General features: G+C 32.9%; 1 protein-coding gene and 1 non-coding gene across 3 annotated transcripts in view; both read left to right on the top strand.

Moving 5' to 3' along the window:
- Positions 1 to 27,396, top strand: part of Bcap29 (B cell receptor associated protein 29) — a 40,331-nt gene that overhangs the window by 8,526 nt on the left and 4,409 nt on the right. For both annotated transcript variants that reach the window (XM_026395751.2, XM_026395752.2), the window contains exons 5-7: positions 108 to 243; positions 5,237 to 5,339; positions 25,249 to 25,349. In XM_026395751.2, the coding sequence (XP_026251536.1) occupies positions 108 to 243; positions 5,237 to 5,339; positions 25,249 to 25,349 (340 nt within the window). The remainder of the gene's footprint in view (positions 1 to 107; positions 244 to 5,236; positions 5,340 to 25,248; positions 25,350 to 27,396) is intronic.
- LOC113187778 (small nucleolar RNA U109) lies at positions 8,518 to 8,639 on the top strand. The gene has a single exon (XR_003301459.1). It is a non-coding gene; the product is annotated as a small nucleolar RNA U109 (small nucleolar RNA).

The following is a 27,396-nucleotide window of genomic DNA, read 5'->3' as shown; positions in this document are numbered from 1 at the left end:
ACCCACACCTGTGTACCTTATAGGGAGTCATTTAATAATGGCTCTTTGATTTAAAGTCACAGTTACTGATTGATCTAGTGATGCATTATTATTATTTTTTTCCTTAGAGTGTTGAGACGTCTGGTTACACTTATAACTCAGCTGGCAAAAGAACTATCAAACAAAGGAGTGCTTAAAAGTCAAGCAGAAAATACTAATAAGGCTGCCAAAAGATTCATGGAAGAGAATGAAAAACTAAAAAGGGTATTTAATCTTTTTTGTAACAGTTCATATGAATATTGTTGATATTGTTGTTGAACAATAATGTTCTGTGGAATGATTGTATCTAAAGTACCTTTACTATTCTCTTAGTTTATTTGTTCTCACGTTCTCATCCATAGTAAATTAATATCTTTGGACCTATTTCTTATGATTCAAAGAGAAAACATTCTGAGGTTATGAATTTTAATTTCTTCATTACCATTAATCTTACTTCATTACCCAAACTAAATCTTTGTGATTCTGTTTCCTTTTCTTTTTCAGTTAAAGTATGATTGGTTGTATAAAAAGCAGAGAGAGGTCATTGATTGTAGATTGATGATTGTGCATAATAGTTTAAATCTTTATTTTGGTGATGCTACTGATATTCCTACTTTGAGAATCCTATATTATCCTTCCCCTTACATTCAGTGTGGATTAGGTACTGGTGTTTTTTCCACTGACCAAAAAGAACAAATGGAAAAATGAAAGATACAAAATTACTTTGGATATCTTTTTTTCTAAAGAAATTTAAAATTTAGGAGTCAGGTTTCAATGCTTCAGTGTTGTCAGTGCGTATTAAGTCCCATTAGTTTCACTCATTCTCCTTAGAAAAAAGAGAAGAGAAACACATTTTCTTGAAGAAAACATTCCTAAAATAATGCAATAATATTATTTTTTTAATATTTTTTAAATTGTAGATGGACAAATACCTTTACTTTACTTGTTTTATTTATTTATTTATTTTTGTGGTGCCAGGGATCAAACCCAGTGCCTTATACATGTTAGGTAAGCACTCTACCACTGATCCACATCCCCATCCCAAAATTATTTTTCTCTTGTGAATTAAAGAAATGCAAACAGTCATTATCATTACACCAAGTTATAGTTAGGTAAAAAGTATTTTGAGTCAAGCAGTAGAAAATTAAAGTCCTTGTCTAAATCCTAATGTTCAGTCTCTTACAGAAAGGATAATTAGCACACCCTTTCATCAATTCTTAATAAGTTAGCTATACATGATACAGTATAAAGCTTTCTAAAACCTATTAAATGAGGCAACAACTAATTGCAAAAAATTGTAATGATTCTCCATTATTATGGTCACCTCTTCAAAGCCCATATTTTATTTTTTATATCTGCATCATTTATACTGTAACAAAAAAGGTAAAGAAAGATCTCTGTTCATAGAAACAGAATTCAAAAGTGTTTCTTTTGAGTAGATTGTTAGCATGTTTTAAGGAAACTTTTGGAGTACAAGAACCAGTTTATATTTTGATTTGATCTATTTCAAAAAGTCATTGATCTATCATATCAAAGTCTTGTAAATTTGCTTTGGTATTTTCTGTATTCAGAAGCAAGCAATATGGCATTTTCTTTTTTGGAATGTATCAGCAGCACAGTCAAGCACTTTATTTTGTGCTTTAATGTTACTTGCATCATTTATTTATCCTTTGATCTCATTTCCCAATAATAAAAAACAAAATCACAGTCCTCTAAGCTTTGATTAATATATGATGGCTAAATTCAAAAGTACATAGCCTCATTTTTATGAAAAGATTTCTTGGATGCTCATATTGATTGTAAATTATATACATCATATCAGAGTAATGAATTATAACTACTGTAAGGACACTTACTTTTTCATCTTCAGTTGTCTTTCTCTTTACTCCTCAACTCTACAAAAATGTAAAGTATTTAAAGTTTTGAAACTGTTACTTTTCCCATGTACACCATAATTAGTGCACTTAAATTTCCCTTATTCTTTTAAAAAAAAAAATCACTTTCCTCAAAATATTTTTGGAGCTTTGCTTTCAGAAATTGTTTTCAAGTCTGTTACCCAAAGGAAGGAAATCTATTTTATGGTCACTGATTCCTTGACCTCCCAAAGTTTCTTCTTTTTTTATTTTCCTTTCCTTTGGTTCCATGCTGTCCTGGTTCCCTGCTTCCTACATAGCTGAGACCTATTCAGTGGTGCTGGATCATCAGATGAAGCACAGATAATGCAGGACTAAGGCTAGTATACAATGGGACAAAAGTCTGTGAACTAGACCAAAATACTCTCAGAGCTCAGAATGTAACTAATTGACCAATAAAATAAAAGCCATAGGTGAAAATATAAAGGATGGCTTTGATTTCAGGTACTTGTGGATTTTGAAATATTAGCTAAGGAAAAATAAAATTTTCTCTTTGTTCTCTATCAGAGGCATATTATGTAGTAGAAAGCTCATTATCTTGAGATCTAAGAGACTTGGGTACCAGTCCCTGCAATTAAGTAATTAGCAATTAAGTAATTAATTAAGTAAGTAATTAGCAATGTGACCTGGGATGTTACCTGTGTGTTCTGGTCTTAAAGTTTCCTTATCTGTAAATAATAGTTAACAACATGTCAAGTATTGCTTCAAATGCTAGACAGTAAGGTATTAACTCTCTTAATTCTCACAACAATCCTGTGAGTTTTATATTTTATTATCTGCATTTTATAGATGAAGAAACAGGCCTAGAAAGGCTAAGTAACTTGCACAAAATCAAGTTTTCTGTTACTCAGAAAATTGGAAACTAAGCAGCCTGACACTAGAATCCACATTTAAAACCACTTTGTTTTCTGCCCTCAATTCCTATCCTGTTATTAAAATGACTTGTAGTGGGCTGAGGTTGTGCTCAGAGTGCTTGCCTTGCATGTGTGAGGCACTGGATTCGATTCTCAGCTCCACATATAAATAAAGGAATAAAATAAAGATTCATCAACAACTAAAAAAAATTGTTTTAAAAAAATGAAGTTTGTGCCTTTTCTGTTCTGCCTTTCAGTTAAAGGAAATAATTACAAAAATAAAACTAAAACTAAGAAAAAAAAAACTCACTTTTAATTTAAGTGCTTTAAAATTAAAAAAAAAAAAAAAAACAGTATGGAGTTTTACCTTGCACAGACTTTTTGTTCCAGTCACTTACCAAGGTGGGATGAGGTGAGTGGGACAGAGAATACTCATGTTCATGTAGCTGGTAGCTATTGAATTTCAGATTCTAGGATCCTTGGTCTGTTTCCAAGGTGAAGTTACACATAATAAATTTGGATGATTTTACAGGTGCAGTAATGAAAGCTTATTTACAAGACTAACACAAATCCAACTTTTCCAAATCATTGCCATAATAATTCAAGTAGTCACTATAAACATTCCTGCAACTCAGTGATTCTTTTCCAATTTGAGTAATCACTAGAGATTTTATGAACTGAATTCAATGAAGTAACAGCTATAATTGTTTTGAACTTGAACTAAGCAACAAATTAAAAGGTTTGGAGAAATTTTTTTTCTTGTCTTGATTTTTAAATTATTATTTTTTAATTTCAAAATTTTGAGTCTCCTTTAGTTCCAGAATATATTTTAATCCTTATTTCCCAAATATGATTTTTTTTAAAGAGAGAGTGAGATAGGAGAGAGAGAATTTTTTAATATTTATTTTTTAGTTCTCGGCGGGCACAACATCTTTGTTGGTATGTGGTGCTGAGGATCGAACCCGGGCCGCACGCGTGCCAGGCGAGCGCGCTACCGCTTGAGCCACATCCCCAGCCCCCCAAATATGATTTTAAGATTATATGATATATTCAGTAGAGCTTTAATTCCTCCTCTGACCTGCCTAATTTTTGTTATAGTGCATTAGTACTGTATTTGTCTTGTGCAACAGTTTTTATGCTCATCTTTTCATTTCTACTAAAGTTACCTAAGAGTAGGAATCATGTTTCTCTTACAGCACCTTGGATTATAAAATATTTGCCTATAGTCATTGCTCAGTGGAAATTTGTAAGTTTTGTTTGTTGACCATATCAACTTACATTAAAAAATGAATCACCCTGCCCTTGAAATTCTTACCTCAGTCTGTGTAAAATTCTTGTGAGTTGCTCTTTTACCAGACTGTGGAAGCTGTCAGTATTAAGTTGTTGCCACTTTATTTAGTCCACTAACCCATGCTAGAGGTTACACATTTTAGTTTTTAAATATTCATTTATTTATATTAGTAACTTAAATTCCTTAATATTTCTTTAAGTCAGCTTCCTAGTTCTAGTAACAGTGATAGTTTGTATCCATACAAATTATGGAATTTTTTACTTCATGATGTTTTTATTTTAATCAGTTGTTTCACTGCTGAGATCTTAATTTTTCCTGCCTAGAAAAGATAAGCTACAATTTTTCTAAAAGCCAGAATAGATTTCAAAATATAAATAACATTGTAAAGAATTAATTGCTGAGTAAAAATAATTTGGGGACTGCTCAATGAAAATTAGATAGAATTTTCCAGCTATAGATATGGCCCTGTCATTTTCCACTTATCCGTCTCCACCCTGACAACTTTATATTCTTACAAATTTGTCTGTATAAAAAAATAGTCTTGAGTGGACAGCTTTGCAACCAGAACACAATGGTTTTCTAATTACTATCAGCCTCTTATTTCTTTAGATTTATGCCATGCACTTAATTGAGGAAGAGAGATTCATGTTATTTACCTGAATAATTTTTAAAACATAATTCTAATTGTACCTTATCAAGAAATTCTTATTTTCATTTCAGATATTTTAGCCATAATACAAAGAAATATTTTTTGTGTTTGTCAATTATCAAGTTTCTGTTAGCAAAAGAAAATTATAAAAAAAAGAAAATGGTAACCTTATAGAAAATTATAAAATATCTAAAAGGACAAAGAATAAAATAAAAACCAATAGCTTTAGATAGATTACTTGTTTCCCTTCCTATAAATTTTTTTTCTTGTCTTGATTTTTAAAAAATTATTTTTTAATTTCAAAATTTTGAGTCTCCTTTAGTTCCAGAATATATTTTAATCCTTATTTCCCAAACATGATTTTAAGATTATATAATATATTCAGTAGAGCTTTAATTAAGCTATCTAGCTATCTATCTAGCTATAAGCTATCTAGCTATAACCTATCTAGCTATCTATCTAGCTATCTTAATCTAAGCTTACTTCTTCCTGTACCTCTCTTTTGTAACAGATTTTGAAAACCACAGATGAAGAACATACTTTGGAAACAGAAAATAAAAAACTAGTAGAAGACCAGGAAAAACTGAAAGCTGAATTAAAGAAGACTTTAGATGGTAACTTTGTGTGCATGTAAAAAAGTGAAAAGACTAGCATATTTTATGCTGTTACACTTCACTGTTTTTCCTAAAACAAAACTCATGCCTAAATGTCCTTTTGGCCAAAATACCAAGAATGACCTATTTATAAATTCCTGCTCAAATATGAAGATAAAACATTGCATCAGCCAAGAGAAACATGTTCTGTTATGTAGAGAAACATGTAGGTGTTTCAGATCTGTGTTGTAAATACAAATGTTCGTGCCTTAGTAGAAGAGCTATGTTCCTAAAAAGTTGCTTGTAAATACATTTTTGTAAAATGAGTCCCATTTTTCTATCATCATGTATTACTACTTTCATAGAAACAAGTCACTAAGGTTAGTTTTGGTTACAAAAAGATATATTGCTTATCCCAAGTTCTAATATTTCCTACCCACTAGATAAAAGGAAAGCATTCCTTGAAAGAGATGGATAGACACAGAAGCAATAATCTGGGATGGCAGCTGAGAATTCAAGTGCTCCATTCCAAAATACATTGCACTGTAGGCTTGAATTGGAGTATCCCCAATTCCATTTCCATGAAGGCAGCTATTTCTTCTACATTAAAAGGAAAAAAAGTATTCTAACAGTGTTTTCTTCCTAACCAAAAAACAAAATAATATTCCCTGCAGCTGCATAGCACAGAAAAGTGAACATCCCAAATCCAGTGTCATTATAGAAAACTCATGTTGTAAGTGTGTAGCTTAACCTCTGGCGCATTTCTGCATATAGGAACAATTGTTCCTAACCTGTTAGCTAGATTCTGGGGAACTTGTCTTCTTCCAGTCAGGATCAAGGTAATATGAATGCATAGACCATGTCCAATTTCAAATCACTTCTACTTTAAATTGGAGATAAGTTGGAGAATATTTGGTGACTGAATCTACCTATTTTCTGCCATTTGTAAGTTTAGGTTTCCTTTTAGTAGGTCTCAGTACAATAAAAGTTCCTTGAAATATAACATGTTATTGTTAAACATCTGTTTACATTCTTTGGATGAGATTTACTGCATCAAGATAAATTTGAATTTTAAATTGAAAGCCCAAATATAAAAGCTAATTCTATAAATAATATGAAAATTCACAGGATACTTTATGATGCAAAAATTCTTTAACCATATTTTTTTCTGTTTCTTATTTAAAGTTTTTTTTTTTTTTTTTTTTTTTTTTTTTTTTTTTTTTTAAAGGACAGTTTAGAGGCAGTAAGTTAAAATAAATTACCCAGGCTGGTGTTGTGGCTCATTGGTAAAGGTTTGATTCTCAGCACCACATTAAATAAATAAATAAATAAACTGAAGTTAAAAAAAAATTTAATAAATAAATTACCCTTCTAGACAAAGTGGAATATTTGGTTGGTATGGTATAGCTCAAATTTGAGGAATCATATAATTGGTAGTGATAAATATTCTACAGTTACAAAAAGTCTGGACATGATAAAAAAAATGTTAACATTTACATAAAAATTCAGTAGTCACCTACCCTCTGCAGTAGTCATTTCAGAAAAGAGAGTAGTATTCATTTTTTTTTTTACTTACCATAAAATGTTATTGCTAATCCTTTTAGAGAATTCATGGAGCCATTTCCAAGCCACCTTAAATGAGTAAAAAGAAAAGGAAAAGAAGGAAGGAAATTGTTTCAAAATCTTACTTTCTTTTATATCAGCCAAGGATCTCTTTTTTTTATTTGTTCTTTTTAGTTATATATGACAGTAGAATGTATTTTGACATATCAAATGTGCATGGAGTATGACTTTCCATTTTTGTGATTGTACATGCTGTGGAGTTCTAATAATCATATATTTATATATGAATGTAGGAAGGTTATTGATTCCTTTTCTTATAAACAGGTGGTACAAAAATAAGACAAGAATAAGCTGTAGGCTTTGTATGCCTCTCTTGACCCCTCTCAGGAAGCTTTAATTAGTTTCCTAAGTCTGACATAAAAATCAACTTAATACTATATGAGTATTTCTTTAAAAGACAAATTTGGTGTTTGGAGAAAATGAACTCTTTGATAATATAGGCATTGTATTTGTAATCTGATAACAAGAAACACCAACTTCCGTGTTTGAAATGTAGACTACATAACTCCTTTCAAAGTGAGAAAGTATTGAGATAAAAGCGGATTTTACCTGTTTGAGTATGCCTGGTTTGGTTCCTGCAAGATATGTGATATTTTATGAAAACATCTTATTTACCCAAAGTTACTTTTTTAATATTCTTAATAACCTTGAGAAACTCAAAGGTCCCATTTCTAAAGAAGGCATTTTTTGACCATGTTCTCTTCAACCAGTAAGATTCATGAAAGCAAGAATAAAGAAATAGTGTCAATTAGAATTGTGGATTTAGATTCATGCAGCAATATATTTTATATATAATATCACTCAAAAATATTCATTGATTCCTAAAAGTTTAGGATATTAAGGTGAAAAGTGTTTGAAAAGTTTTCAGTAAAGACTTTTATATTTGCAAATGTTGAGAGAGGCAAAGATATTTTCCATATGAATTTTCTTGCCTTTGGTGTTTCTTAAATTTAAGTGAAACATTTTCTCCCAAGTATATTAGTGGAATTGTAAATACAAAGTTTTATGTAAATTGATAAGCTCCAAATTAGAAAAGTGGTATTCTGAAGGCAGTTATTAAAAATGTTCTATTGTAGTACCAAACTTCATCAGTTTTTAATTACCAGCTTAGATTTGACCAGTTAGTTAACTATTCCTGTACTTCATTGTAGTAATATCACTCTAGAGATATAAAAGAGAGCATACATATCCCAAAGCACCTAATTTATACTCAGGACTACTTAGTCATGTGTAAGGACCTCGTCTGTCATTTTAATAATCCATTTAACAATGACTCTGATATTCCAGAGTGTGGAGTATTTGAGAAAGAGCACTGCCATGAAAAAATGATAGCCTAAGTTTTAAGGAATTTACAGTCTGTCTCATAAGCTTTTATAACAGAAATAGAACTTTATATTATAAAAAACCTATCGTCCAAGGAGATTGACTTCAAAGGACACATCCAGGAAAACTGTTGTTACTTGTTCTTATAAATAAATATTTTCCCAGTATTTATTCTTGAAACTTAAGGAAACATGCAACACTCAATCATTGCATGCATCCAGGAAAGGGTAAATATGATTAAATAGTGATTGAGCTGCTTATAGAAATATCTGCCCCTCATTCCTTCAGGGACAGGAATACATCTATCACATGCTATGTTAAAAAAGGAATTCTTGGGCTGGGGTTGTGGGTCAGCAGTAGAGTGCTCGCCTAGCAAGTGTAAGGCCCTGGGTTCGATCCTCAGCACCACATAAAAATAAATAAATAAAGGCATTGTGTCCAACTAAAACTAAAAATAAATATTTTTTTAAAAAAGGAATTTTTAGGGCTGTCAATCTTATAATAAAGGATGTATAGGTTGTATAGTAGTGTGTATCTCCTACAAAAAGCAAAGTGACTGAGGCAAATTCCTTGACTCTGCTTGCATTCCTGCCTTTCTTTCATCAACAAATTTTTTATTTATTTATTTTGATTTATATGTGACAGCAGAATGCATTACCACTCTTATTACACATGTAGAGCATAATTTTTCATATCTCTGGTTGTATATATAGTATTTTCACACCAATTCGTGTCTTTATACCTGTACTTTGGATAGTAATGATCATCACATTCCACCATCATTAATAACCCATGTCCCCTCCCTTCCCCTCCAACCCCTCTGCCCTATCTAGAGTCCATCTATTCCTCCCATGCTCCCTCTCCCTGTCCCACTATGAAGCAGCCTCCTTATATCAGAGAAAACATTTGGCATTTGTTTTTTTGGGATTGGCTTATTTTGCTTAGCATGATATTCTCTAACTCCATCCATTTACCTGCAAATGCCATGATTTTTATTCTCTTTTATTGCTGAGTAATTTTCCATTTTGTATATATGCCACATTTTTTTTATCCATTCATCTATTGAAGGGCATCTAGGTTGGTTCCACAATTTAGCTATTGTGAACTTGAGCTGGTAGAGTGCTTGCCTTGCATGTATAAGGCTCTGGGTTTGATCCCCAGCACCACAAAAAAAAAAAAAAAAAAAAAAAACTGGGCAAATCTAGTATAAAAACACTTAGGAAAAACATACACCAAACTATTAATACACAAATGGTTATCTTTGGAATGTATAACGAATGACTTTTCTGGATTTTAAATTGTTTTCTATAATACATGTATAATACATTTATATAATGAGAAAGATTTTTATTGTTTTTTTTAACCTCTCTTCCAAATATCCTGGTAGTTGTGAGGCAGTAGATGTTTTGCTTGAATTACCTTATTAATGGACTATTCCCAATTGTACTTTGAGAATGGACCCTAAATATGAGAAGTAGTTTAACTTCTATCATATGAATTTTACTTTTCAAAGTCTGTGAGAATACACTGTATAACTTTGGTCCAGTCATTAACCATTTTTGGCAACAGTTTTCCATTAAACAAGGGAATAACTAGTTGTAATTTTTATATCACCCCAAATAGCATAATCAAGAAGCAGAAATGACCATCAAGAACTATTTTCAACTGTTGGCTTTTTGATTCTTAAATTATGTTTATTTTTCATGAGAGAGAACTTTACACAGTAACTTCCCTTTCCCTCAAACTTAAGTTCAGCAGGTGGTTAATTAAATCATATTCTTCACTTCAGAAAGATGTCTCGTGCTGTCATTAAGACAGGACCTGGCATGTTTTATCCATCTGTTAGCTCACAATCTTGAATATTTAACTCTCTTGGGTGGAACATTGGGAAGAAAAAGAGGGCATGTGCTAACATAACAATTTCTCATTATTAAGAATGTGGTTGGTTGTTTAGAACATCTTTTGGATCTGTTGATATGGAATAGTAAACCTTCACAGGAAAGGAGAAGTGATTTGAAAAAAGAAATCAGCATTTTTTTTTATTATTATTATTAAAAATAAGACTCTACGGGCTGGGGCTGTAGCCCAATGGTAAAGTACTTGCCTCACATGTATGAGACACTGGGTTTGATCCTCAGCTCCACATAAAAATAAAGATATTGTATGTTTATCTACAACTAAAAAATATTTAAAAAAAAAAAGACTAAATCTCTAGAGATCTTTCCAGCTCTGAGAGCCTTTACTTATAGAAATATAACTCTAAGTAGTCACTGTAGTGCCATGTAAAGGGAATAGAGTACCTTTATATTTTTTTACTCTATCAAAATTTTACATATACATAATTTGAAAGGATAAATAGTAATATGAGACTTATAGTGAACAATAACAGTCTCCTGATGTTCTTCCTGAGGAGTTCTTATGAGGCACCTCTCCCCAGAAGCAAATATATTCAATTCATTGGACTATTCTGATATTTGCCTTACAGTGTGGAATATTATCTTTGACTTTCTTATATGAAAGAAAAGGCCTTACATCTGTTATTTCACCCAACTCCTTATACAATTTCCTCATCTATCCCCCTCCATCCTTTAATATAAGCATATCATAATTTTTATTACATTGTGTTATTGACTAGTTCCCTTTGCCTTTCTTAGATTCCATGTTTTATACTCTTTGTTTATTCTCTCCTTTTTGGTAAAGCATATCATACAGTGGCTCCTGGAGGAAAAATATAGATGAGTAATAAACAATTTAAAGCCTGAATGTCTGAAAATATTACTTTCCTTTTACATTTGATTAAAAACTGTTTAACCTCAGAAATTTGAAGATGATGTTCCATTATCTCTGGCATCCATTGTTTCTGTTGAGCATGATCAGAGTCATTTTACTTTCTGTATGTCTGTTTGTTGTTGTCTTTTGTTTTATAGTGCTAGAGACTAAACCTAGGGCCTCTGCATGGAAGGCACATACTATACCACTGAGCTACATCCTGAGCTCCTGCTTTGTCTTGTTTTGCCTTCAGGAAGCTTGTGTAATCTTTTCTCTGTCCTTGGGGATGTAAAATCTCATCTTGAGAAATATAAAGAAGACGATTTCAACAGGATTTTTTGTATAAGAGAGAATAAAAGTTCAAGTTGACTCCAGTTTTCTAGTTTGGTTGACTAGATAATGCTTTTAACAGGGATAAGAACCAGAGGAGTAGTGGGGTGCTTTATTTTATTCATGAGTAGGGGGAGGTAGAAATAATGAGTTTGGTTATAAATATACTATGTTTGGATATTCGAGTGAAAATGCCGAAAGAATAATTGGGAATGAAAATTTGAAAATTCAGAAGAAAGGTAGTCCCAGAATGTTGATAGGATTGACAAAGAAGATAATTGAGAAGGGAGATTAGGATTTATGAAGAAACTGAAATTGGAAAGCAAATGCCATTGCTCTCTGAACCCCCTCCCCTCTCCCTTGGACTACTTCCATGACTTGGTATTTTCTTCAGAGCTTGACAGCATTTTCCTCATTTCCTCTCTTTCCATCTTGCTTTGCTTTCTTAAATGTTAACAAAATATTGCTGTCAGGTAAAATTTTTGTACCCACCGTATGTGAAAATTGGTATTTCATTTCAGTAAACATTCTCATAAATTGATTTTCTTTGACTTATACACTGAATCAATAGCATATTCTTCTGCTTCATAGAATGTGGCTACAACTGTTTTGAACCAAGTATTCCGTAACAGTTTTTGTAGGATCAGCTCCTGGGACTTGAAATACTGCAAATGGTCAAAGGATTGCAAGTAAAGGAACATAAGCAATATATAATCTTTGCTCAGTTCTGTTTTTAAACTTGTAATTGTATCTGCCCATCTGCAACTTATTGTGTTGGATTCTATGAAGGACACCAAAATGAATAAATACACAGTCATCCCAGTCTTCAAGAATGTATGATGAGGAAGATAGACAAATTCACTGATACTAAAAATGTAAGGTGAGGGGTCATAAAAGTCAAAGTAAAGTTGTAATACAAAGGACTATGGTAGTGCAGAGGAGCTCATGATTTTCTTACTGAAACAATTGGGAAATTAGTGAAGAGGTATAATTTCAACTGAGCTGCAGGCTTCAGTGGTATTTCTTTCAGAAGCAAAAATGAGCATTGAGTGTATTCCCCTAATCTTAAGAATACACACAAACCAAGAATGAAAAGCCATTGTGGCAAAGCTTGAAGCTGATGGTAGAGTAGAATGGGAATGATGAGGCTGGCAAGAAAACAGACAAGATGTGGGAGTGCTTGAGTACCATGTTTAGAGTCAAAAATGTATTCTCGTGAAAGTACAGAAACAGCAACAGAATTTTGGCCTTGAGGAAGTTAGTAGTTCTTCATGGAGTTGTCATGAATACAGAGCACATAATTCAGTGTTAAGACTCACTAACTGGGCTGGGATTGTGACTCAGTGACAGAGTGCTTGCCTCCTGAGATACTGGGATTGATCTTCAGCACCACATAAAAATAAATTTTTAAAAATGAAGATATTGTGTCCACCTACAACTAAAAAAAAACCTTAAGACTATTATCATTATTATTATTATTTCTATTATAAAACTTTTCCAAGTTAATAGGAAATGACTGAAATAAAAAGAAAAGTTTAGCTTTTAACTGTCAACTTAGAAAAAAAATTATCATAACTAAAATATTTTTCTGAAGTTTAGGGTTAATTTTTTTAATATTGCCTTTCTCCTGTAGCCTAATGAGAATGTAGTGAGATTTAATACAAAATCTTTTACAGGCTTTCTGCATTGAAAGAGAATACCTCTCAAAACTTGATCAGTAATGAAACAGGCAATGTTAGATGTTTGAGTTGTTCATTTGCTAATTAAATCTGGGGTTGGTTTATAAACTCAAATAATAATAATAGTACTGTTTTGTATAATTAGGGTCTTGGGAATAGATTAATTAGGCACCAGTGTATTAATCGCCCAGTATTTAAAAGTGATGAACACAAATAAAATGAGTTAGATTTTATTTTAGAGTGTGAGTTTTGGCATTAGAGTCACCTGATGAGAGTATTACCATGTGAAAATCTAGGCACAGTCTCATATTAACTTATATTTTCCTTCCCCTTCAAATATCCTCACTTTTGGTTCCTGATTCAGTCACTTTTGAAATTGAAAAGAAACAATCAGCTACGAAAAAATTCAGCTGAAAAAAATTACAGGAGTAAAAAACACTTTCTTTCTAAAAGTAAATCCCATTACAACATCCCCTGTGTAGCCTTTATTTTTTCTATAAGGAAAATTGAGATTAAGAAAAAGACTTTATAGTAGTTTTCTTAATATTTTGCAGTATAATTTGGACCATTCTCATGTTCTGACATTATTTTATGGGTCTTTTGAGTAAACTTATAATCTATGATAAAATGATAAAGCTTGCAAATGTTGTTTTAGGACAGGGGTTACAAAATTATTTCCCATGAACTAAATTCAACCTGCTGCCTTTTTTTGTAAATTAAATTTTATTGGAACAAAGCTGTGCCCATTTTTTTACATGATCTCTATGGCTGCAGAGTTTAGTAATTGGAGAGATTATATGACCTGGAAAACTAAATATACCTACTTTCTGGCCCTTTGCAGAAATATTGGCCATTAGAGTCTTCAGATAAAGAAAGTATCTTTTTCACTATAAATGAGAATATGCTGAAATGATTGGTTTCTGCCACTAATAATGTTATAAAATCTGCTGTGCACTTAAGTGCTTGCTGAATCAATATTGATCAGATAATTTTAGAAATTATATGTGCTTATAGACAAAGCAGATTTACTCCTTCAGTTTTCATATATGATGGGTTGGTAATTCTAGATTTCACATCAATTCTGTATACACATAAAATTGCTTTATAAAAGTGTTCTCTTTTCAGGGCTAGGGTCGTGGCTCAGGTGTAAAGCGCTCACCTAGCATGTGCAAGGCCCTGGGTTTGATCCTCAGCACCACGTAAAAATAAATAAATAAAATAAAGGCATTGTGTCCAACTACAACTAAAAAAATGATTTTTTAAAAAAAGTGTTCTCTTTTCAAAGCATCTCCTATAATCTGTAATTACCTAGTGCTTTGCCTAAAAAGTACATCTTTATTTTTAAGGTCTAGCACATTAATATAGTTTATAATATTTTTGCTCAGTAATACATACAGAATTATTTTCTTAAATACATTACTTTAACCTAAGATTAATGAAGTCTTCATCGTGTGTTTATCATGTTTCTTTTACCAATAGTGAATATTTTATTTATTAAATTAGAAAGCTTGTTTATCAGTTCCCTGGCCCAGAGTACCAATCATCAGTTTAAGTGTCAGCATGCCTTAACTCATTTCTTTTCTAAAACCCAGAAGTACTTTGCCACTTTGCCCATGCACCTTATATATTTTCCAAAGTCCAGAAGTTTGAGAGATTGAGACAATGGAAAAAAAGAAAGAAAAATAAAAGGAATTTTGTTCCTTGCCCCCTTTGTTCCTTGCATATAAAAAAAGAATTATATTTTATTCATTAATGTTTGTTCTATAATGTAATTATGCAGCTTTATTTTCTACTCCAAAAATGTCTGACTCCTCTTGCTGAGCAAGCAGTCTCCTAATATATGTCCCAGTTTAATCTCTGTTAATCATTAGTTTGGCCTCTTCATATTGCCATTAGAGTAGTTTTGTTGTTGTTTGTTTATTTTGTTTTAGTTTGGGGGATTGAACCTAGGGGCGCTTAACTACTCAGCCACATCCCCAGCTTTTTTTTTTTTTTTTAAGAAACAGAGCCTCACTAAGTTGCTGAGGCTGGTTTTGAACTTGCAATCTGATTAAAGGCAGGTGCTGCCATTCCAGAGTAGAACAGTTTCTAAAACCACACTTATACCTCTGCACTATTTAAAATTCTTTATTGGGGGCTGGAGTTGTGGCTCAGTGGCAGAACGCTTGCCTTGTACATGTGAGGCACTGGGTTCAATCCTCAGCACCACATAAAAATAAAAAAACATATTGTATCCATGTATAACTAAAAAAATATTTTTTAAAAAAATTCTTTATTGGCTTCTGTTACCTTTATAGCTCCCTAAGGTTACAGATGTGGCCCTCTGTGATCTGGCCCCCAATGTCATCTCTAACCTTGTCCAATTTAAATTTTACACTCCTACTTTATTAATCATCATAGTTGGTAGTTGTAATAGTGGTGTTTCATTATTTTTCACCTTTGTGTAGTACTACAGGTTTGCCTGTCTAGAATGCCCTACTTACTTATTGAGTATGCCACAGAAATTATTTTTTTATTTCCTTGACTTTCATACTAGACGGTAAGTGCTGTGAAGACAAATACTGCTTCTAAGACATCTGTGTGTCTCCAGCATTCACTACTGTTCCTGATCTGGCATATAATAACATATTGATAAATCTCACCCACAAACATTGATTTCTCTTCTCTCCTTATCCAGTTTAGGATTTCATGATTCATCATAGTTATGTTCTTGGAAGCTTATTATCTGCTCTCTTTCCCCGCTCTCTTGCTTTTCCTTCTTCCCTCCATAGGTTTCAGAAAGACCCAGCTATATTAAATAAATAGTCATTACATTTAAATTTGGCCTCAACACTGTTTGATAATCCCATTGAACTTCTCTTAACTCTTTGCTTTTTCATTTTCCAAAACTGTTTAGATCTTGTGTCAACTTCAAACTTCTAAATATACCCTGTTTCATTGGACACAGAATGAATCACACAAAAACAACTTTTATCTTCCCACCACCAAAACCACTATTCCACCTCTCAATCCCCCATAGCTAGTGTCACCCTCTCCCTGCCCTTGAATGAAGTTTCAATCTTTTCTCTGGTACTTTGAATCCCAACCTCACTAACCTTCTCAAGGACTTTATTTCTCCCTAAACTCCTTTACTTCCCTACAAACATTCTCTGGGATCTCCTATGCCAAAAAAAAAAAAAACTTCCTTCATCCCAACCCCCACCATGCCCAGCAACTACCCCAATTCTCTGCTCTACTTAGAAAATTTTCTAATTTTTTCTTTTAACTTCTTGTTCATACATAATATCAATCTCACAGAAAAGGCACAAGAATAATAAAAAACAATTTCTCCTATACCCTTCATTTTAACATTTTCTCTCTCCATATTTTTCTCACTTATTATTTTGATATTTTCCAGTGGTGATTTTCTAATTCCCTCATTCCTCCCCCTTTTATTAGATGTCATTCTATTGTAAGTTTTCTGGTATAGCAAAAAAGATGTTCCAGGTTCATCTTAGCACTTTTCCCAGTCCTTTTTTTTTTTTTAATATTTTTTTTTTTAGTTTTCGGCAGACTCAACATCCTTATTTGTATGTAGTACTGAGGATCAAACCCAGGCCGCACGCATGCCAGGCGAGTGAGCTACCGCTTGAGCCATATCCCCAGCCCCTTTTCCCAGTCCTTGAATTGGCCTTTAAGTAAAGAATGGCATTTAGAAAATAAGATGGAGATCCTACATGTGCTCAGTGCTACTGGAGTATCATTCTTTCTCAGCCCTCTAAACAGAGAAAAGGATTTTAGCTTAAATTTCTTCTCTGTACAGAAACTTTGTTACTACTCTATTTGAGAAAGTTACATAGTCATTCTCTAGCCCATTTACCCTGTTTTACCTTTCTGTGTGGCACTTATCACTGTCACTGTTCGGTTTCTTTGTTTGTGTATCTCTTTCCCCTCATAGAAAATGAGAGCAAAGACCCTAGCTATCTTTTCGCAGTATCCTCCACATTTAGAAAATGAATGAAAGTAGGCATTTCATAAGTTGTTGAACAGAAAGGGAAACTTTTGGTATGTACTTATGGAGTAACAGTTCTTAGAGTCTAGGAGAAAAACTGCCCTTCTCATATTCTTAAAACAGTAAAGGCTTATCATTGCTCTTATTAAGGATTTTCATTTTCACAGCCCTTCTATGTGTGTTGCACTTTTTACCATAATGTATGATTTCATAAAAACTCTTTTATGAATTTTTTTTAAATATATTGTAAGATATTTATAACCATGTTGCCTCTCAACCCTTCTCTTATATAAGATGTGTTCATAGAAGTTGTTCCCTATACTTTGACATTTTTGAAATGTATTCAATCTGCTTTTCTCATGTCCATCTTCTCACTGCCCACTCACTGATCTTTCTTAATATTACCATTTTGATTCTAGTTTTTTAAAAATATATACTGTAACACTATACCACATAATTTCAAAACATCTGAAAATTTTGTACAATTTTTAATTAACATTTTATCTATTTAAATGAATTTAGAAGGCCATTTGGGATTTTTTTAGTTCTTAAATTTATTACAGTTAATATTAAAACCTTTTATGTCATTTTTTAAAAATATATTTTTAGTTGTAGATGGACACAGTACCTTTATTTTATTTATTTCATGTGGTGCTGAGGATTTAACTTGATGCCGTACATGTGCCAAGTAAGTGCTCTACCACTGAGCTACAACCTCAGCCCTTTTATGTCATTTTTCAACTACAATTTTCAATATGAGTAATAAGACATCAATTTATGCATATTTATTTACTAAACTCTTATGATTTCTGATGTTTCACTACTATAAATTTTATTCCAAAGAATATGTTTCTGCATGCTGCTTTTAACATGACTAAAAATATCCTTAGTATACTACTTACATAAAAAAAATTTCCTGGAACAAATAAACCCCAGACTTTAGTGTTTAACCCAAGAGATACTTAGTTTTTAGTCCAGTTTTGGTTCTGCTTAGTGGACAGTAAATCTATATGAACATATACATATTTTTGTCATTTTAATGTGCATTTTTAGAACAAAAATTTTAAGGAGATACCCTGACTTGGGTATCTCCTTGTTTTACCCTTGAATCATATCTTGTCCTTGAAGGTCATTTCAATAGACTCTTAGAAACTTGGATAGACTTAGTGAATTTTATTATATCTGGTCCTAGATACATAGTATTTTGGGGTTTTTTTCCCATTGTGTTTTTCAGATAAACTTTTTATGTTAAAACAGTTCAGATATTTTAACTAATATCTAGTTAGTTAAAGATAATATAGAGAATTTCCATATTTCCAACACCCAGTTTTCCCATTATTAATGCCTTACATTAATCTAGTACATACATATAATTATTAAACCAATATTCACATAATATTTTTGACTGAAGTCCATGATTTATTCAGATTTAGTTTTTACTTAATGTCTTTCTTCTATCCTACGATCTCACTGAGGATATCATATTACATTTAGTAATCCTATCACCCCTAGGCTCCTTTTGACAAGAATAGTTTTTCAGATTTTCCTTATTCTTAACATTTTTGAAAAACACTAATCTTTTATTTTATAAAACGAGCCTCAATTGGATTTATCTTTTGTAACTACAGTTTAAATATAGGGGTAAAGTGACATTTTTATCACATTATTTCTAGTATATACTATTAACATGATTGTCACTATTGATGATAACTTGATCACCTGAAAGAAATTATGTTTGTCAGGTTTCTGTAAAGTTACTTTTTCCCCCCTCTATCTTTGGAAGGAAGTCATGTTCACAGTCCACACTTAAGAAATGGGGAATCATACTCTACCTCCTTAGAACAGAGTATCTGTGTATATTATTGGGAATTATTCTGCACAAATTTGTCATTTCTCTACCATTTGTTTATTTTACATCAGTATGAACTCATAAATATTTATCTTAAACTTTGGGTTATGCTTTAATATTACTTCCATTTTGTTGCCCAGCTTGCCCAACTTCAACCACTGAGGACTCTTGGTTGGCTCTTGTGTCCCTTGGATATATCCCCATTATTGTGGATTTTCATTATTATAGATTTTTTTAATTAACTGAATTGTATTCTGAGATACTATTTATTTGCATTTTGTTTTAATTCTGGAGTAGCATGAAATATTTGTAACATGAGTATATTTTCATCAAATATATATTTCATATGTTTATTTTGTGGCTCTCCAGCTATGTTGAATATTTTGTTTTTTGATTGAAGAGATAGTTGTTTTTATCTTGTTGCAACTAAGATTCCCTTTAAGTAACTAAAGTGACATCTCATCTGTAGAAAATGAACTGATTTCACAGAATTTTTCAAATGCTTAAAGCTTACACTTTACATTTAACTTTTTTCTTTCCTTCAGGGAACATATTTTAAGCACCTGCCATGTGGTAGGTAGTGTGCTGCATGTTCAGAGAGAGACACAAGTCACAGCTCTGTTTCTTGAGTCCCTCATCTAGTGAGGACATAGTTGTCCTTCAGCATGACAAGTGCTGTGATGATGGTAAGCTAGAGATGCATTTGAAGCCCACACTGGAGAACAAGACAGTTCCTCAGTGTTTTGAAGGATGATGTTAATGAGCCAAATGAAATGTGAGAGAATGAGTGAAGCAGGGAGATAAAGGGAGATGGACAGATGTTTTAACCAAATGAGCAGTACAAAACTGAATGAGTATGGCATTTTGAAGGTACTATAAGAAGCCCATTGCAACTGCAGCATAAAATAAGGCAGAAAGTTGAGCAGCAGGCATAAGAATTATCTTGAATCACCTCATATGTCAGTCATGTTTATATGTTAACATTTTGGAGACACTATTGCAGGGTGGTTGTTATAAGCATGAGAGCAATCACTTTGTCAGCATTGTGACAGTGAATTAGAGGAGCTGAACAACTAGGTGAGGAATCTAAGATTGAGTAATCTAAGTTAGAGATGAAAACAATGTACAGAGGTGGAGTGGATATAAATAAAATACAATCAACAAACCTAATTAGCAGATGAATGTGAGATTAAGAGATCTGAGCTGGGTTCTGGCACATGCCTGTGATCCCAGCAGCTAGGGAGGCTAAATCAGGAGGATCCCAAATTCAAAGCCAGCCTCAGGAACTTACCGAGACCCTAAGCAACTCAATGAAACCCTGTCTCTAATAAAATACAAAAAAGGACTGGGGATATGGCTCAGTGGTTGAGTGCCCCTGAGTTCAGCCCCTGATATTCCCCCTCCCTCCCAAAAAAGAGGGAACTAAATACCAACTGGGCATGGTAACCCCAGCTACTGGGGAAGCAGGAGGATCTCAAGTTCAAAGCCGGCCTTGGCAACTTAGCAAGACCCTGTCTCAAAATAAGTTTTAGAAAGGGTTGGGAATGTAGCTCAGTGGTAGAGTGCTTGCCTATCAGCACATGCAAAGCCTTGGATTCAATCCCCAGTATCAAAAGAGAGACAGTAGGTAATCAATGAAATGGTTAATAAAACATAGACCTTATATACATGGATCTGACACTATAGGCATATATATAAATAATTAAAGTTACAGTTTATGTTCCTTAGTGAACAAAAGTTTGTGTGTCTATTTTCTAAGCATCTTGGAAGCATTACAGTGGTTTAATGTACAATAATAGATAAAGGGCAAAAGAATAGTACATACAAAGCCTAACTACTGGATAACTCCAATGTATTGCACTCTTGAGTTCTCAAAAACAGAACCAAATTAAGTGAAAAGAAAACAACACTAGACATATGGAAAATTTTCAAATAAGATATGTTTTCCTCTGGCTCAATCCTTCCAGCTATTGTATAGTAACCCAACTTTATATACCATGCCAATGCCTCTAAAAATTATTCTCTTTCATTTCCTGGCAAGACTTAACTGTCTCTGTTATCTCTGGTAGAAATCATAGTAATATAATACATTTACACAGTAGGTTAGTATCACTAGCTCCTCCCACTGTGCCAGTAGCCTCATAAATGTAGTAGTTTAGCACTTGGAAAGACCACATATATTTTTTATCTGTTTATATGTCATTTTGCACAGAATATTGGCTTAATATACATCACTGTGATATTTATTGTGGTTATTTTCTATATTAATGAATGATGTGTGTGCCTTAAGTTCCTAGTGACTCCAAACCTAGTCTCTAGTTCAATCTGCCAGATTCTCATGAAATACCTCAGCATTTCTGCAAAGCTACTGGCAAGTGATAGCAATCCATTTTTGCAGATACAAAAATTGAAACAGCAGTTTAGATTTGTCACCTCAAACCTCCTTGTCCAATTATGTTTTTCCTATATATGCTGTTTCCAAAATAATATGGCTCAAAATAAAACAAGCATACTCACATGTCAGATGACAAGTTTATATAATCCCTTAGTTACAGATGCAGTTCCAGAAGGAGGTGGAAAGCATCCAAAACACAGTATTGTAATTTTTTATAAAATTAGAGGTAGAAAAGAACTAGGAAACAGTCCAAGAGGCTTATAGACAGTAATAATCTTCCCTAATTGGAGTGAATTCAGTAGGAGAGTAATCATTAAGCTTATTGATATCCACTGAAACACAAAAACAAAAACACAGTTCATACCTTGGCTTGACGTGGCAGAGAAACAACATTTACACATTGTTGTTTTATTATAGCTTTATACCAGTAATAACCTGAGGAAATTCTTGAGTAGATTATAGCTTCTTAGATGTCTTAAATTTCCTAAGTAATTTATTCTTGTCAGAAATTTAAATTATTTTTAACATTAAGAACAAACCCCCTGTTCAATGCAAGCTCCTGACCAACTGTCTTAGTCTGTTTGGTATGCTGTAACAAAGACCCATATTAGCTGACAAACAACTTAAATTTCTTTCGAATAGTTCTGTGGGCTGGGAAGTTCAAGATCAAGGCAGTACAGATTCAGTGTCTGGTGAGTTCCTGTTTTTTGGTTTATAAATGGAGTCCTCTCACCTGTCTTCAAGACTGCTCTCTGTGACCTTTAGGCACTAATCTTATTCATGAGGGCTTCACCTTCATGACCTAATCACTTCCCAGCCCCACCTCTTCATACCATGACATTGTGGTTAAGTTTCACATATGACTTTTAGGAGCAAAGAAACATTTAGATTGTTACATCAACATCCTTAAAACCTACGAAGGCTAGTCAGGCATTATTAGATTGTGAAATCTACTTTGCTTTTTAAATACCAGAAATATGGGCTCTTAAGCATTTTTATTAAGTCCTAAAGATAACACCAACCATATTTCTTATTTTCTTTTTTTTAATTGATTTTATTTTTTTAAATAACAGCAAAATGCATTGCAATTTTTATTATACATATAGAGCACAATTTTTCATGTCTTTGTATCTAAGTATATTCATGCCATTTCATGTCTTTATACATGTACTTTGTGGTTTTTTGCATTACAATTCTTATTACACATATATACCACAATTTTCATATTGACACCCAATTCGTGTCTTCATACATGTACTTTAGATAATGATGTCCATCACATTCCACCATCTCTGCTAATCTCCTGCCCCCTCCCTTTCCCTCCCACCCCTCTTCCCTATCTAGAATTCATCTATTCTTTCCATGCTCCCCCTCCCTACCCCATGTTTCTTATTTTCAGGTAGCCTCTGGAAATGCCTTTCTGATAGAATCCAAATTGAAAATTAATATTTAATTTAACTCTATATTGTATATTAACTCTATATTGTAGCTGTGATCCTAATGAAATCTAACTACCCCAAAAAAATCTGTCTACCTTTACCAAGTAATATTATATTAAGTTTGTCAAAATCAGTTTTAATACCTAATTTGGAATTGTGACTTTATAAAAGAATAAAAAAGAAATTATGAAGTTGTGCTATTTAATATGGCTAGCCACTAGGCACATTTGGCTATTTAAATTGAAATTTAATGAAAAATAAAATTAAAATTCAGTTCTTCCTTAATTGTACTGGCTGCATTTAAAGCACACCCTAGCTGTGCATAGGTAATTACTTCCATATTGACAACTAACAAAGTACTAAGACATAAAGCATTTTAATTGATAATGGCTTGTATGTTTATGTAAAAATGTCCACAAAATGATTTCTCAAGAAGGCATTTAGATTGTTTATAATAAGACAATTTCATTGTGACAATAAAGTAATTTTAAACTTATAAATCCCACATTCTTCCCTAAAACTCTTACCCTAAAAGATTAACAAATGCAGAACTTCCAAAGACTATTTATACAGTATTATATAGAGAACTTGTTCAGTATTCCCAGATTTTGGAAAACTAATTTCTAAAAACATTAAGAGAAAATTTCAAGTATGTCAATTTTAATTTGTCAATTGCCTATTTAGGCTACTCTTCCCTTCTGTATGTTTTGCTCATTATCTTCTTCTCCAAACTGTGTTATTATATATTTGTTTTTTTTGCTTTGTTTTGTTTTGTTTTTTCTAAGGACTTTAATGTGATGACTTATAACTGTAGTTTCTTGGTCAACAGAGGCATATATATAGCCATTTTGTGTGTCATTATCTTCAGTTAAAACCTTTTAAGCATTAATTATATACCCCATACTTTTAACTTTGTGAGATATAGTTGACCATCCCTTAGCAAGAATGATAAAATAGTTTTTCTATCCATGTTTTTGGAAGCAGACCCTTCTGATACTTCTTCTATAATGCTGAGCTAGGGAAGATTTAGGAGAGTGTTAGACATGTTGTGCCAGAAAGTAACCAAATAATCTAAATAAGTTAAGTGGAGACATGTCAATGGAACTAGGAGCCAGCATGAAGAAGTTCATACTGAAAAATTCTAGGGAAGTTTAAGCATCAAAATAATTAAATATAGAAATTAATTGTAAGTCATTGAAAAAATATAAAGCTACAAGTTCATACAGATGGATGGAATTGACAAATAAATGGGTGGAGAGCAAAAGAAAGATTCTTCCTTACAGTAGAATGCTGACATTAATGTGCATGGGATGGTGAAGTAGGTAAAATCACCATTTTGCAACTGACATAATGAGGATTGATTTAGGCAAGAATTATCAGTGGGATATAGGGGAGATGTTTTAAGAGGAGCAATATGTTTACATTATTGAAATTATCTTCCCATATATTGCTGCTTTAGTTACAAGGAGGAAAGTATCAACTTTAAAATGGAAAAAGCAGTGAGGGGCAAAGGATCTTTAGATGTGATAAGCCTCTAAATATCCTAATAAATTAAACATTTCTTATGTTCATAAGTAAGTGGATGCATGACCTGAACTTAATCATGAGAAAAGTCAGTCAAAACCAAACCAAAATGAATGTTCTATTTTAAAACCAAACCAAAATGAACTGTTCTATTTTAAAACTCACTCTTTAAAAAAAAAAAAAAAAACAGTGCTGGGATTGATCCAAGGGCCTCATGCATGCCAGGCAAACACTGTACCACTGAGCTCCCAAAAGTGGACTATATTCTTTAAAATGCCAGTGTCACAAAAGATGGAGATAGAAGGGCTGGAGGAAGATTGAGGAACTATTCCAGAATAAATAAAACTAAAGACACCCAACAACTAAATGTAGTATGTTATCCAAGACTATCCTGGACTAGAAATAGGAAGAAAATAAAAAGCTAAAAGGGGCATACTTAGGATAATTGGGATAGTTGCCAGATTATGGGTGGTAAATTAAAGGTATTGCATTGATGTTAAATTTCCTAACTTTAGTAACTATACTATGATTATGTTAGAGAATATTCTATTCTTAGGAAATACACAGTAAAATTTTAAAGAGTAAAGAGGCATGATGTCTGCAATTTACTGTCAAGTGATTGAAGAAAATAATCATGTGTGACAGTGTGCTCACCTGGTATGATGGTGCACACCTATAATCCCAGAGACTCGGGATCCTGACTGAAGCAGGAGGATCTCAAGTTTGAAGCCAGCCTCAGCATAGTAGCAAGACCATAGCTCAAAAAAAAAAAAAAAAAAAACTACTTGGGTTGTGGCTTAGTAGTAAAGCACCCCTGGATTCAATTCCCACTACCATCAAAAAAAAAAAAGAAAAGAAAGAGAAAGAGAGAAAATGATAACCTATGTAGTACAACATTAACAATTGGTAAATTTGAGTAAAGACTATACAAATTCTCTATATAAGTCTTGCAGCTCTTCTGTGAATTTCAAATTCTTTTAAAATAAAATTCTATTTGATATTTTCTAGCCCTTTATAAGGCACAGAGTGATGTGATGACAATGAAGACACAGTCAGAGAGACTTTCAAAAGAATATGATCGACTCCTGAAAGAGCACTCAGAACTTCAGGTGGGTAACATACACTTCACCTACATTTTTTGAAATAGTAATCAATATTTGTCCTTCTAAATTTAAAATGAGATACTTAATCCTGGCTATATTAAATGATTGAAGAAGGCAGATTTACCTAGAGGGTGAAGATTAGGACATTGCAGCAAAATACAAGGTAGTCATCACATAAAGAATGTTGACATGTAACTTAATATCTCAATTTGGATGAAATGTTAGGTGAAAGAATTGAGGCAAAAAAAATTCGGCATTGAAAATATACTGGCTCTGGAAAATCTGGAGTTTCACTGTGGAATGTTCGCAGTATTTGTGCCAAAGTGAGGCCAAATATCCCAGGTATTCGAGATACCTTAGGACAAAAGACTGTGGCATTCAAAATACATAACATGATTTGACTGTACAGTTGATTCGAACAATGGAAATAGGAGGAAAAAACATCTCTCTGTTGTTAAAGTCATAGTCAGATCTGAGCCATAGGTTTTCCATCTCTACCCTTCTTGCAGACATTATGTCCCTTTATAGAGTTATTTCCAAACATTCATCCATATTGGGCTTATCTTTGTCCCTCTCTTTAGTTGCCATGCAATAACCTGAAGTGATTTCCTAACCATACTTTGATCATATGTGAAAGAGACCACTCCAGAGACACTATACTTAATAGACTTTGGAGTCAAAGACCTGGAATACCTATATATTATTCATATATACATATATATGAATAATATATAGGTATTTATATAATATATATAAATAATATAAATAATACCTAGAATACCTTAGTATTATATTAGCTTTTCGATTTTTGGAGATTATATTATCTCTCTGAGATTCACTTTCTTTTTACTGAAGAATATCTTATTCTCAACCATACACTTTGGTCTTGGGTTAGTTAAGAAGCATTACAAAGCATATTTGTAATCCGGCATTCCCAGTTGGTTTGCATGTTTGATTCAACTAGCCTATTTTGACAAGAACAATAAGAAGACTGGGCAGCCTAGAGAAGGGTAGATATCCTATGTGTCCCAGTCCCAGGACACTAAGGGCTCAGTTCAAATAGGTTTGGAGTAGACAGTTAGATTTCCATCAAGACTGCCCTTCCCCTCAGTATAGTACAGTTTGTGAAATTGCTTACCTCCTCAGGGCATGATAAGAATTACTCCATGAAATCAAGATCCACCATGGGAAGTGGAGAATTCATTTCAAAGGCCTTGTACCTACATTTTTTTTTCCTCCTGTGAATTCAAGGTGTCCTCAATCAGGATATTTCAATATCTGTGGACTTGACCAGGGTCTGAAAAATGCTTAGACCATTGAATGGAGAAAAGAAGAACAGGACATACCCTCAATTTCTTATAAACAGCATTCATTGCTCAATGTCTCCATTGTAGTAACAGCAATAGCAAAGGGCAACTCTCTTAATCCCTAAAGAATATATAACAGTAAGATTTCCCCAACCTGTCCACCTCCGTTCTCACCCCGTGCCCCCCCCCACCAAAAAAAAAAAAAAAACTACCTTCAGCTTGGAACTTCTGTATACTTGGCAAAATATGTAGAAAGCTTTTCTGAGTAATTCTTTCCCCAAAAAATAGTTGATATCCATTTCGTTGGAAAAGGACCCCTTCCTAGATATACCAAGTACCAGTCTGGGAGTTGGGCCTTGTTTGATAGCATCTTTAGGCCTTAATCTAATTTCTACTTGTATCTCATTTTTAAAAATTCTTAATAGATTACATTTACTGAGAATGTGCAATAGACATAACACTTGGCTTCATATATGCTTACTCCCCCATGGCAACTCAGTAAGTTAAAATATATTAATATCCACATTTTTGTGGACAAACAAGAACCAAAAGTGTTATATAATTCACCCAAAGTAAACGAGAAGGTGATAGATTTAATGTTGGGATTCAAAGTCAGAAAATCTTTCTCTAGAACTTTCATTATTAACCAGGTTCTTTGGCCTTTGCTGGTCATTGATTAGACTATGTGTTCTTGATCCATTCTCTTCCCATTGCTGCTCTACTCCATGTCTCAGAGAGATAATTTC

Source organism: Urocitellus parryii, chromosome 3, assembly GCF_045843805.1.
Source record: "Urocitellus parryii isolate mUroPar1 chromosome 3, mUroPar1.hap1, whole genome shotgun sequence".
Classification (NCBI taxonomy): Eukaryota; Metazoa; Chordata; class Mammalia; order Rodentia; family Sciuridae; genus Urocitellus; species Urocitellus parryii.
Note: the sequence above shows the minus strand (reverse complement) of the source record. Positions and strands in the feature narration are given on the sequence as shown.